At 31.6% G+C, this 13,864-nt stretch overlaps 1 protein-coding gene across 2 annotated transcripts; it reads left to right on the top strand.

Annotated features, from left to right (window-relative positions):
- Positions 1-9,826: 9,826 nt before the first annotated feature.
- Positions 9,827-13,472, top strand: LOC130991422 (uncharacterized). Of its 2 annotated transcripts, XM_057915637.1 has the most exons (8): positions 9,827-10,160; positions 10,941-11,034; positions 11,130-11,180; positions 11,258-11,431; positions 11,799-11,978; positions 12,086-12,205; positions 12,817-12,950; positions 13,070-13,472. In XM_057915637.1, exons 1-8 carry the CDS (start codon positions 10,015-10,017, stop codon positions 13,131-13,133), a joined length of 963 nt encoding a protein of 320 aa, XP_057771620.1. In that variant the 5' UTR covers positions 9,827-10,014; the 3' UTR covers positions 13,134-13,472. The 2 variants fall into 2 exon arrangements, with proteins under 2 accessions (XP_057771620.1, XP_057771619.1); XM_057915636.1 differs by having other exon boundaries at positions 9,834-10,160; positions 12,817-13,472.
- The last annotated feature ends 392 nt before the right edge of the window (positions 13,473-13,864 follow it).

Raw genomic sequence — 13,864 nt, 5'->3', positions numbered from 1 at the left:
TCTTTTAATTTGCAGCTTCTTACATTAATTAAGAAACAAAATTAAACTATAGAGTTTTTCGACTCGTGGGATTTGGGAGACCTATTCAAAAAATATTCTCTCACTAAATGCCAAAGGGATGTATAATCTTCTATTCCAGTATATATGTGTCTCAATGTCTAGCTCACTATCAATTTTATTTTATTTTAGAATAGTAATTTAATAACAAATTAATTCTTATGTATTATTGAAACGGCCTAGCGGTGGAGAAAGGAGTAACATGAGTTTTACCCAGTACACACTGAAAGTAGCGGCTACAAATTTTTATGATCAATATATATATCCTTTAAATATATGGTTGTCGATCGGTTTGGGTTCGCGCGATTACCTGATTACCTGAATCGAAATTTTGATTACCCGAAATCGAAATATACCCAATTTCGATAACTGTTCCTAAACCATTTGAGATGATCGGTAATTACCCAATAATCGATTCGGTTATTTGAGTATCCGAATATATATATATATATATATATATATATATATGGAATAATTAATTATTAATTTTAAAATTGAAATTAGATACTAAAAATAGATAGTATTATTTTAGCAAAATAATACTATCTATTTTAGCAAACCTTAATTGTCTTTTATTAAAAAAAACCCAAGTAGCTAATTTGGTGCAATTTATAATTGCATTTGAGAAAAGTGATAATTACAGGCTTCCTTCCTGCCTAGAATAATATGTTGGTTGAGAATTTTAATGTTGCCAGAATCAAGCAATGAAGTTTGATTTCTATATTATTATATAGTACTCCACTATAATATATGGAGTATATATATATAGGGGTGAGCAAACCCGAACCGGACCCGCCGAATCCGCCCGGACCGATCCATTGTATATGTATGATCCGGGTCGGGTCTAATTCTTAGGACCGATTTTTTTTCGGGTCGGTCCGGGTCGAGACCCTGTTGAACCCGCCGAACCCGGACCGACCCATATCATTAAAAATTAAGTATTTATTATATATATTTAATATTTATAATAATATTAATAATATTAAATTTCAAAAATTTCTAAAACCTAAAGGAGGAATGATTTTGATTTATGTTTTTTGTTGTGATTGTGGATTGCGAATGGTGAAACTATGAAATTAATATGTGTTTGTATCGTATTTATTATGTTTTATGTATGAAAAATAAGTGCGAAAACAGGAAAAAAATAATTTCGACCTCGGCGGGTCGGACCCGGACCGAACCGGACCCGTTGCTCGGGTTCGGTCCGGGTCCGGGTCGGTCCACACACATTTTTCGGTCCGGGTCGGTCCTTCATTTTCAAATTTTCGGTCCAACAAACCCGGCGGATCGGTCCGGATCGGTCCTACATATATCTTTTCCCTATATATATATCCCATTTCTTGCATTCATCGACAAAGAAAATTATTGAGCCTAATTAAAAGCACAAAAAGCTTAAGAATAATATCAATAATTAGTTATAATCTGCTTTAAATATCAAGAAATTAAGCATGTATATAACTTTTCACTTAATGAATTAAATTGAATTCTTCACTATCAGATTAAATTTAGTAAATTATATTGTTCCATTTCATGAAAACTTGCCATTGTTATTTTTTGTGCGCACTGACTATACAAACTCTATGTTACTACTCAAACTTTATAAACCTAAAAAATTTAAAATAATGGGATAATTATTTTTTTTAATTGCTGGGTTTGATTAAGTCACTGGTGAAGTAATTCCATATTTTCATTGGCTCATCAGGGGTTTCACCAACTATCAGTATAATTTACTTTTGCAGTCAACAAATATTAAATCCATATTTAATTTGATGAAGCATTGATTTCCAAATTGTTCTAGACAAATTAACTTTATTGAGTTCTATTCAATGTAATATTAGTTAGTTGTTGGATGTGAAATTGAGAATAATGTCCATTGATATAAGGATTGGAGAAAATAGAAATGGTCGTGTGGAAGCTTTTTTTTTTTATTTTTATTTTTATTTTTTTTCAGATGTGTAAAGTTGAGGAAGACAGCCTGGCAATTGAATTTCATACCTGGAAATAGTCAATTTACCATAATCATGAATATATACATCAAACTCAAAACTCTTATTAATCTAAAATTTTATTTTAATTTAATCCTACTTGCATGTGGAAACTTGTCAAAGTCAAACTTGTGGAGTTAGGTTGGAATATTTCAAGAAAAGTTACAGAAGAAAATGAAATGCGTTTAAAATTAAATGGTAGTTTTGTGTGTTAATTTGTGTCATGTGTGTGTAAGATTATGAGGGTATTAAGATTATTATGATCCATTTAATTATAAGTACTACTTGAATTACAATGATAAAGTTATATAATTGAAATTTAATGAATCCCATATAAGAAATAAGTTGAAACAAGGCACAAATGCAAAATTTGACGGGCTTGGTTCTACCAAAATAAAAAATAGAATTTCTTCATCCGTTCACATAAAAGAGTTTTATTTATCATTTTTTCCTATGAAAATAAGTTTCATTTCACTTTTCGAACTATCATATCCTACATTCTCTCTTATATTTAGTTATAAACTAGTATGATCATTCGTGCGATGCACGACAAACATCGAAACCAACATATTTTAAATAAAAATATATAAATATTAGATAAATTATAATTAAATATAAAATATATTTTAAAAATAAATTAAAGATAAACCTCATCAATTACAAATTTTAACTTTGTATAATGTGTAATGATAATCATAATTATTAAATAATTTCAAATTTTTTTATAATAAAAATTAACATTACACATTATTATTAGAGTTAATATATAAAACTGGCCACTTTCATATTGTAAAGATAAAAAATGTCCACTAAGATAAAAATGATAAAAACTATCCACTTTGTAGTTGAAAAGACAGAAATACCCTCTCTTAAATACATGTACTCTCTCTTTCTCTCTCTCATTCTCTTCTCTCTCCCTCCACTCTCTCTCTCTATTCTCCCTCACGGTACACCTTCCCCCTTCTCTCTCTCTCTCCCTCTCTTCGAGCTCAGATCGCCGGCGAAGCGGCGCCACCTCGGCCTCGTCGCCTCCGCCATCTCTCTATCGTTGTACTCTCTCTCTCTCTCACGCTCTCTCTCCCTCTCGCCCCCCGTCTGCCGCGCCGCCGCCACTCAATCTCCGGCAATCGCAGCGGCAGCGCCGCACAACCACCACCACCGCGACACCTCTGTCTATCTCTCGCTCTCGATTCTAACTTGGAGTTGTCGGATTCAACTTGTGGAGAGCATAGATCTGGTGGCCTTGGGGTGGCTGAAGTGGAAAGGGAAAAGTCGGCGACTGGGGTGTTGTCTTCGAAATGTTGCTCCAGATCTGGAGAGACGGCGGCTGTTGTCTTCCACCTTCCTCCTCCGCGAGGCTCGCGTGGACGCCGCCGACCTCCGCCTCCTCGCCTGCAGCGTGGAACGGTAGCTCCGCCCCGCTCTCTACTTCCTCCAGGGCACAATCGGCATCGAGGACGTCAGCAGATTCACCTTTCTGCTATCGCGCCGCCTAGGGTTTCATTCCCTTAGAGCGGCGCCACCTCTGCTCACCTTCCGGCCAAACAATGCGGCGAACCTCCTCCCCAGGCAAAATCGCCGGTCAAAAAAAGAAGAAGCGCGAACGCGGCGCCGCTGCTCTCTGCCTCCACACGATCTGCGCCGCGTTGAATTTAATTTGTGTTTGATTTGGCAGATTTGGGGACAAAGCTTACTGATGCTAAAATGACCATGTCTGATGATTGATTTGGGGAAATTGTGGAAGATCTATGATGCATGTTTATCTAAACCTCAATTCAATTTTACTTTCTTGAAGTTACTTGAATTGCAATGACTGGAAATTGGGGAAAAGAGTTGGAAATTGGGGAAATTGTGGAAGAAGATGATGTGTGAATTGAGAGTATTTTCTAATTATTTTATAATGGTGGTTAGTTAATTAATTGGAACATTTTCGTTAATGTTCTTGAATTCACGATTAGATCCATGAATTCAGAACTTAATATTCTTGAATTCAAAACCAACTCGATGAATTCATAACTTAATATTTTTGAATTCACAATCAAATTTATGAATTCACAGCAGCTTAATATTTTTGAATTCACGACCACATCTATGAATTCACAAATTAATATTCTTGAATTCACAATCAGATCTATTAATTCATAACTAAAACTCGAATTCACAATCAAAATAAATTCTAGTTTTAGTTGTGAATTCAAACTTTAAAAACTCGAATTCACAACTACTTGAATTCACAACCAAAATAAATTCTAGTTGTGAATTAAATTCAGGTTGTGAATTCGACTGATTGTGAATTCACAACCAACATAAATCTGGTTGTGAATTAAATTTTGGTTGTGAATTTGTTTGGTTGTGAATTCACAACCAAAAAATTCTAGTTGTGAATTAAATTTTGGTTGTGAATTCGACTGGTTGTGAATTCAACTAGTTGTGAATTCACAAACAAAAAATTCTGGTTGTGAATTCGACTGGTTGTGAATTCTCAATTCACAACCAGTGTGAATTCACAACCGAAAAATTTTGGTTGTGAATTCACACTGGTTGTGAATTGCGGGATTTTTTAAAGGGGTGATGTAAAGTGGACATTTTTTTAATTTTTAATGTGAAGGGTATTTTGGTAACAGTGGACATGTTTTATGTTTTTTATTTTAGTGGACATTTTTTATCTTTACAATATGAAAGTGGCCATTTTAAAAATTCACTCTTATTATTATAGAGTATTACACGACATATTAAGTGAATAAATATTCTCATGGCCTAACATCAATAAAAATAAATTATAAAATTTTAGGGAAGAGAGAGAAAATAAAATATCTTAAAATTTTCATAACTTATTCGTTTTAAATTCATTTTTGATGATTTTTTTTTACCATATTAAAAAACTTGTCACAAAATTAAATTTAAGATGCATATTGAATATTTTTTTTCATAAATAAAATTTTGTGATGTTTAGAAAATAATTAAAATTATAAAAAAAGAGAAAATATTGAAAAATTTGGTGGAAGAAGAGAGAGAAAAAATAGAGGGAAAAAATGGAGGACAAAACTCCTCTTTTATATATTATATAGATTGTTTCATGATATGAGACTCTTTTTCGTAAACAGAGAGAGTACTAAAAACCGGACCTCCTAATTATAGTGGTAAAGATTTTGGTTGCACAAAATTATTGTATACAAATATTTAGTTATATGATCTATAGTAAAATTAAGTAGAAATGCTTAAAATAAATAATTTATACACATTTAAGTTATTATTTAAATAAGTTGCACTATATTTAAACGTATTTTCTTAAGAATTACAAAAATAATAATAATAAATAAATAGCAATGATTTACATAGTTTACAAAAAAAAACTTGTTAATTGCGAAGAACATAATAAAACTTGGTTATGTAACTTATGTTCATTGCGAAGAACATAACCAAGCAAAAAAAATATTTAAATCGAGTTAGAATAAAATAAATAAACATGAATAATCGAAGGGGATGTTGAGAATATTTGTTCTTATGGAATTAATTCAAAAATTATAGTACTCGCTCGCGGTGAATGTAATTTTTGACTCGCGTAAGGTGGAATTAAGTTTTTTTAGGCTCAATGACACATTTATGAAAAATAAATGAAGAAAATCGAACTAATAACTAAGAAATTGAGTGTGGAAAAAACCTGGAAAAGAAAATAGCATTTTGTTTATTTAATTTCCTCTTATGCAAAACTTGTTTACATTTAATATTAGGAGGTCTATTTACAACCTATTGTTGAAATACAATACCAAGGTCCATTTAGCTTCGTTTCAAAATCAAAATAAAAATATTTGAGAAGTACAAATCGTTGGTTGCCATGTATTTCAAATATGTAGTTAAAATAAAAAATTTTGAAATAGAAATTTTTGTTTTTCACTTTTATTCTGATTCCCCCTTAACCTCAAATATGCAGTTTTATCTTCATGTTTCACATTTTCGCCGAAGTCATATATGAATATATCTAAGCGCTCAAATTCATCCTCATCGCGTAAATTGTGCATATATATGCTTTCTAATAATATAAGCTAATTAAAATTTGACACAAAATTTATTACTTGCAAAGTGATTCAATATTTTAATACTCGATAACCTAGGCAATTCATACAAAATATAACATGTGTCTATATATAGACATAATATCACGTATATAGGGAGTTTCTATAATTATACAAATTAAACCAGATCTCTCGTATAAAATAAGTTATCTATTAATTCGGTATGTAAATTATTAATTTGTTGTGAAAATTTCTAAATTAAAAAACATAAAAAAAAAAGTTCAACCTATGAGATTCAAACTCTGAAACAAAAATTTATTCAGTGGAGCTTCACCAATTATCTTCACAATTTAAGTGATGAAAATAGTTGCTATTAGGCATAATGGTCCTTAATATACCATATTTCAACACATTATTTTTTAAATATTGATAGACACATAAATATATTCTATCTTAATTTAATATCTATAAAGATAATTGTATGGATATAAAAAAAATACATATATTAATAAAAAAATAAAAATAATTGTCATAATTAGAAAGCAACAAAAATTTTGGATACATGTATTATTTCCTTTATCTCTTACAATTTTTTATTCAATAAAAATATGATTATTTAATTTTCATTCATTTGATGATGAAATAAATATTGAAATTTAATAAAAATTACAAAAATAATAATATCTGATAGCATATTTTTAGAAAAAAAAACATGTAAATAATTTATACATAACATTCTTTATTTCACTTTGACAACTTTATGGTTTCCTTATTGACATGCATGATGATATATAATATTATCTTCTTATTACAATGACATTGTATCCTATTAAAAAAAAATCAATGTAAAATAAATCGAGTTGGTCTTGCATACACCCGGTCGCATAGTATGCGACCGGGTTTCAAAGTTTACATTTCTTCACAATAACATTTATTTTTATTCATGAGAACTTTTACTTTTAAAATAAGTATACATTTGTGCGAATAAATGTATAACTCATGCTAAAAGTAAAAGTTCTCATGAATAAAAGTAAACATTATCGTGAAGAAATGTAAACTTTAAAACCGGTCGCATAGTATGCGACCGGGTGTATGCAATAATTTGCGTAATAAATAAGACTACATACTATGATTAAAATTTCATAAGAAAACAACGGAAAAAAGTAAAAAAACATTAAAAAGATGCTTAATCGTGTCAATATTCTCAACTTTCGAGAAAATTAATATATACAAATATTAAACGGTCATAACCTGCTCATTTTAAATTGATTTATACACTTCATGTATCAAATTAAGGTTATTCATTATCTTTTGTTGTAGATATATAATTAAATATTGCATAACAAAAATAGAAAAAAAAAATATGTGCAATGAAGAGAAAATATAATAAATTGAAACTATAAGTATCAAAATAATTTGATTTTTTTCTTGACAACTTTTATGTTTTAAGTAATACATTAATACCTATTTATTAATCCTATTTTAAAAATCAATTATTCACTCTTCTATTTCTTTACGAAAAAAAATTAAAATAAAAGTTTAAAAATAAGAGAAATGTGGTTTATCTACAAAATAAGAGAAAAAGAAAAAACAAAGTATATAAAATCACATGCATGCGGCAATTTTTGTTGTTGTAATAATATGACAGTTTTTTTGAGAGCAATAATATGGCAGTTGGTTAATGTATTATGCGGTAGATGTTTAATATGACAATTTTAAAAAAAAAAAATCGGCAGTTGGGTAAATAATGAGAGTAGTGGGTATTTTTTTTCCAATTCCAATTATGTCCTTGCAATTAAACTTATTTACATTTACTTTGCTTTTTATATATATAAAGATATCTAAAAAGTATATACTAAGAACTCGTCTTGTGCCAATTGTTTAATGAGTTAATTTCCAATATATATATTAACTCTCACAAAAAAAATTAAAGAAAAAGCAGTTGATAAATTAAAGTCAACTGCGACATTCATTAGCGATATAGAAAAGAAAATCAAATGATTTCATCAGCAGCTGATATATATAGCTAATGCTGAACAGCTAGCTAGGAATTAACTGAAACACAGATCCTCTAAAAAAACTAAAACTAAAATTACCACTTAATTAAACTGGAATTTATTCCTTTTTCTATAGTTTGGAGTGATTGAATTTAGAAATGAAACACACAACGTTCCCATGTAGATTTAGTGTGTATATAATTATATATAAGTATTTAAAGTCTCAAATTCTTGCTATTCGACTTGTTTTATCTCCTTTGGATGCATTTAGTTTAAGTGATAAACATGATTTATAAAATAATTCAATATTTCATTTGCATGATTCGATTTATAATGAATAATTCGGCTCACACTTTAAAGCCACAAAGTAATTTCAATTACCGGTTTTGTTTGTAAAGTTTCCCATTCTAGAATAATTATTCCACAAAAAGCCACACTCCAATATTGAATTTGTCCTGAATTAAATATTTATTGTGATTAATACATTCTAGCTATTAATTAAAAAAATTATTTAGAAGATGGTGAATTTTAATAACTAGACTATAATGTAATTAGCTGCATGCTTGCAAATTTGCAATGGATTGAATTGTTCAAAGTGGTTGTTGAACCAACCTAACCAATTATAAACATATGAAGTATATCGTACTTCAATAAATAAAAGATTTGCATTAAATTCTTAGTGATAATATTAAAAACATTGTGGTGTTATTTATTTATTTATTTGCAATGTATATGTGGTGTTGTTTTTCTTTGTCCCTAGAGATTATATGTCTTCACTATAGTGACATTGTATGTGATTTTATTACTATCCATTTGTTACTAGAATTAAAGTTGCTATTATTGCTGTGTGAAAAAAGTGGCAACCTTTCTTTTTTGAGATAAGAAAGTTGCAACTTTTGAGTAATGGCTAAATTGAGAAAAAAATTACTACTACAAAAATTTGCAATGTCACTTTTTATCAGACAAATTGAACAATAATATACTATCTTTCATAGTCACTATAATCTTGTATGGCAATTTTTGGCGAAGTAAGATGTCATAGTGCCATTTGTGGTCAAGCAACATATCATAATATTTATATTTATCAATTTCTTTAGTTACATTACATCTCACACATATGTACATTAATGTATATAATGATGTGATCATATATAATACTTCCTGCTACGAAATATTACCCTATTTATCTATTTTTCTTTTATCTACAAAGTAGTGTCATACCCTGTTTTTTGTACCACTACACCCTTTAATCTTTTACCCCACTCACAATATCCCTACAATTCAACTTTTACCTCACTCACAATCACTTTATCAAACTCGTGCGAACACCAAATGTGGTGACAAAGAGAGTAATATAATTTTAGCATCACAAATAAATTTCAATTCGAATTATTTGATGAATCAAAAATTCATTAGACGAGTTAAGACTCGGGTACAAATATTATCAAACACCATCGAACTTATAAACATGTCATTATATACGGATTCATATTCACGTTCTTGACCTCTACGATGATTTTGATACGTCAGATAGTCTTACACATTTTTTTTTTCTTTTGTGTTTTTCTTTTCTTTATGTGCTTGAGAATAATGCTTAGTCAAGAAATATGAAAAATTGTTCCCACCAAGCGGTGCGAACTCTTGTCTACGAACAGTGAGGTCGGGTACAAACCCCCTCCCCCAAAGTTTAAAAAAAAATGGGAAAATTTTGTCCTTTTTGTCACTTGAGAATTTTGTCGAAAATATATAAGAGAATCATGCTTTTGGAAACACGTTTTTTGATATTATTTGACGATTTATGATAAATAGTTTGCCAGATTTTAACCAGAGAATGTCTCCAACAAAACTAGCAAATAAACTAAGAAATCATAAATCTCAGAAACCCTAATCAAAAACCACACCATCAGTTCATAGAAAGAAACACAGTTAATCAGTATTGAATTTTGAAGGTATACGAGAAAGATGGGAGAATCTGAAGGGCAAACAGCAGCAGAGGTTTCGCTGAAAGATCAGGGCAATGAGTTTTTCAAAGCAGGGAATTATCTCAAAGCGGCAGCTCTTTACACTCAGGCTATCAAGAAGGATCCCTCTAATCCCACTCTTTACAGGTTCTTACTGCAGAAATCGTTTCTGTTTGCGATTCTTCGGTGTTTGTAGATTGAGTGAGTGAGTGAGTGTGTGGATTAAGCGATTTGTTTTGCTTTCTGGTTTCATTATTGACGAGTTAATGTGATAAGATATGCTGCAGTACTTCGCATTTAGCTTTTATGTTATTTGTCACGTGTTGTGTGAGTTTAGCTAGTTGGTGGTTCTTCAAGTTTGCCCTGTTATGTTAATATTGAAAGCATAGTGCTTTTGATCTCTTGTGATTTGGTTGTTTGTTTGCTTTTATTTTTCAACACGAAATATAATTCATTTATTCTGTTGGAGTTTCTGTTACCATACAAGTTTATAGTTAGAATGTAGCTCGCTCTACTGAGTTTGCTTGAAATAGCGTAGCTGGTTTAAACGGGTTTCATTGATTCATCTTGTTGTGAAAATGTCAAAGCACATCATAAATCTTACTGAAAGGTGAATCAGACACCCCAACGAAGTAAAGAATGATACTTTTCGCAATGAAACATAAAGAAAGAGACAATTTCCACTCTCTGAAACAATATAGGAAGCTTTGCTTTAGGAAGATTAAGGATTTAGATTTTGCTCCCCCTATTACAAAAGTCATAACCTGTGAACTTTAGTTTGTTGTTCTCCATCTATTTCCTTTGTTGTTCCAGCTGTGAACTTTAGTTTCTCCCAATGCTTATTTGGTTCTAGCAGAATATACCATGTTCTGTATTTTCTTGAGATCTGAACTGTTTTAAACAATTTTTCACTATGCTTCTTACCAGCAATCGTGCTGCTGCATTTCTGCATTTGGTAAAACTTAACAAAGCTCTAGCTGATGCAGAAACAACAATCAGTTTGAAACCAGATTGGGAAAAGGTGCAATTTCTGTATACTTATAATTAGATACATTATACATATGAAATTCACACTGCAAGATTTTGTGTTCTAAATGGTACTGGTTCCATCTGCAGGGTTATTTCAGGAAGGGATGTGTTTTAGAGGCTTTGGAACGATATGACGATGTATGTGACCTATTTTGCTTGCACAGAATTTTTAGTAAGCCGGATTGGTAATATTAAATTATCTGTTGAATGTGCAGGCTTTGGCTGCTTTCCAAGTTGCCTTGAAGTACAACTCGCAAAGTTCCGAGGTGTCCAAAAAAATCAAGAGGCTTACGCAGTTGGCAAAAGATAAAAAACGATCTCAAGAAGTAGAAGCTTCGAGATCAAATGTTGATATGACTAAACATTTGGATTCTCTGAAAACCGAACTAGTAAGTCTGCATTTTCTGTATTCGTATTTCGAAATATCTCAGAGCAACACGCCTTTTCAAGCTCCTTCTGTTGCTGGGGATGTCCACACCTGTGATTATATCTGTTCTGATGAATCATGAAATGCTATGTTATCCTCAATTTTCCATGATTCTTCATTCCATCTACTGGGATCACAATGAAGGCATCTATGTTGTGGTAACAAATTCTGCTTGATTGAGTCAAGTAGAGAGGCTGAAATATGTCTGTGTAGGATTGCCAACTTAATTATTTCTTTCAAATGTTCAGATTCTTTTGAATGATGGTTTGAGTACCATTAGGTGCACGATTGCCTTATAAGATTGACTAAATATATTTCTTTTTTAACAGTCTGGAAAGTATGGAGCTGAAGATTCTTGGAAGGAAATTTTCTCTTTTGTTGTTGAAACAATGGAGAGTGCAATAAAATCATGGCATCAAAATTCGACCGTCGATCCTAGGACCTATTTCCTAATTCACAAGGATAAAACAGACACTGAAAAATATGCTCCCGTGGTTAATATTGATAAGGTATTTTACACTCTTCCATAATGTTTTTGCAGCAATACTCATTTTTTTGCAGTAACACTCATGTTTCAATACTTAACGGTTATGTATGATTCCCCTTTTTATGCCAGGCATTTGAATCACCACATACACACAGCAATTGTTTCTCATTTCTCAGGCAGTATGCTGAAGATTCTTTCTCTCAAGCTGCTTGCTTGGTGGTGCCCAAAAATATAATTTCGTATCCTCAGGTAATGGCAAACTTCGATAGACTATCTGCTTGTTGCACCATTATATTGTCTAACAAGACATATACGTTCCTGTGCGTTTATTCATAATCTATCCACTTGATTTGAACAAGTAGAAGTCTCAAAAAAATTAGTATCTAGTAGGAACTTTTGACCTCTCTGCAGACTTAAGCCTGGGTAGTTTATAAAACCAAATAATCAGTTACTTTCCAGTGGACGAAGCTTTGGAAGATTCTCATTTTTTTAACGAGTACACATGAGATGTTTGTTAATGGATCCTTAGTCTTCACTGGCTCATATTTGCTTGAATACTGGTTTTTTCTTATGTTGGTCAGGAATAAAAGTTTACTTATAAATGAAGAAGTATTGGAGATTATAGACTAGCAATTCAATTACGTGTCTGATCAGTTCCACGGTTACTTATCAGTTAAATTGATCAATATTGGAGACAATCTGGTACTCCAGTCGTAAAATAAAGTTTATGATTTCAGTTTGTTATCTTGCAATGTAGTTTGAGTTGGAAATACAGTTTATGATTTCAGTTTGTTATCTTGCAATGTATATCATTCACCAAAATAAAGTTATGACTGTTACTCTCTGTATTGCACGTGTAGGTGTGGAAAGGCCAAGGATCAAGAAAATGGAAGCATGGGCAGAGTGATGGCTTGTTTTTCCAATTTGAATCACCATTGCTTCAGAAAATATGGTTTATCCCCTGTTCTAGTGAGAAGGGTCAAACCTTGTGCAGGTATCTCTCTACTGCAGCATATCCATATATGCACCCTGAATCTCAATCAAGTGCACACAAATACATAAATTGGAGCTATTTGTATATGAAAAATCATGATTAATCTTATATTTCTCCAGGGATCCTGTCACGTTAGACATCGGCTTGCATGAAATTTTCCCTCGTTTATTCAAGCAAGCATAGACTTATGCAATTCTTCCATGTGGATGAAGATTCATCTGAGGAAACACTTGCCTAAATTGTGGAGCTTCTTGCTGGAAGTGGAATCATATCCTGAGATGTGCTGGTGCTTATTGAGTTATTGTCAGTTTCTTGGGTTTACAAAAGTTCATATGTAAGAAGCATCCAAATTGAGGTGCTCTTTGTTGGGTGAGGTGAGATTTCTGTATCACTGGGTGCGCTGCACCTGCACCTGCTGAGGTTTTAGTTGTAGAAGAAACAGATTCCATTCTGATGGTATTGTTGCTTGTATGATTTGAATTTGTTTTATTCAATAGTGTTGGCTGAAATTGATTTTTCCCATATTGAATTAGTTTTCTTGTCCCTACTTCTGAATTGTTTATATAATAAGCTAATACGCAGTAGATACAATAGTACAATACCTGATATGGTTCATCGTTCTTGACATTACCTACTCCTATGTAATACCAGCAGTCGTCACTGATTGTTGAACCATCTTTTTTTATTAGAAGAGAGTGGCATGCACTCGAGATCAAGTCCATCATATAATTTGCATTTAATTATCCTTGTTGCCCACAGCTTAATCTAGTGCAGATCCTAAGTGCTCTGTGTCAATTGATAGTGGCAACATATGAGAGTAGTTTTGTCCATGTAAGTGAAGAATTTGAAGCTTAGACTGCGAGTTTGGCTAATCTTTAGATAAGGCATTGCTGCGTGCGTTCACAGTATACTGC

Source organism: Salvia miltiorrhiza, chromosome 7 (assembly GCF_028751815.1).
Source record: "Salvia miltiorrhiza cultivar Shanhuang (shh) chromosome 7, IMPLAD_Smil_shh, whole genome shotgun sequence".
In the NCBI taxonomy this organism is placed as follows: domain Eukaryota; kingdom Viridiplantae; phylum Streptophyta; class Magnoliopsida; order Lamiales; family Lamiaceae; genus Salvia; species Salvia miltiorrhiza.
This window is presented reverse-complemented; position numbering and strand designations above follow the sequence as displayed.

What these genes read in the sequence shown, in the direction of transcription:
- LOC130991422 (XM_057915636.1), top strand. Translation starts at nt 10,015, where the DNA reads ATGGGAGAATCTGAAGGGCAAACAGCAGCAGAGGTTTCGCTGAAAGAT. An exon ending in CTTTGGAACGATATGACGAT is followed by an intron (nt 11,181 to 11,257) that starts GTATGTGACCTA and finishes TTGAATGTGCAG; the next exon opens with GCTTTGGCTGCTTTCCAAGT. An exon ending in ATTCTCTGAAAACCGAACTA is followed by an intron (nt 11,432 to 11,798) that starts GTAAGTCTGCAT and finishes CTTTTTTAACAG; the next exon opens with TCTGGAAAGTATGGAGCTGA.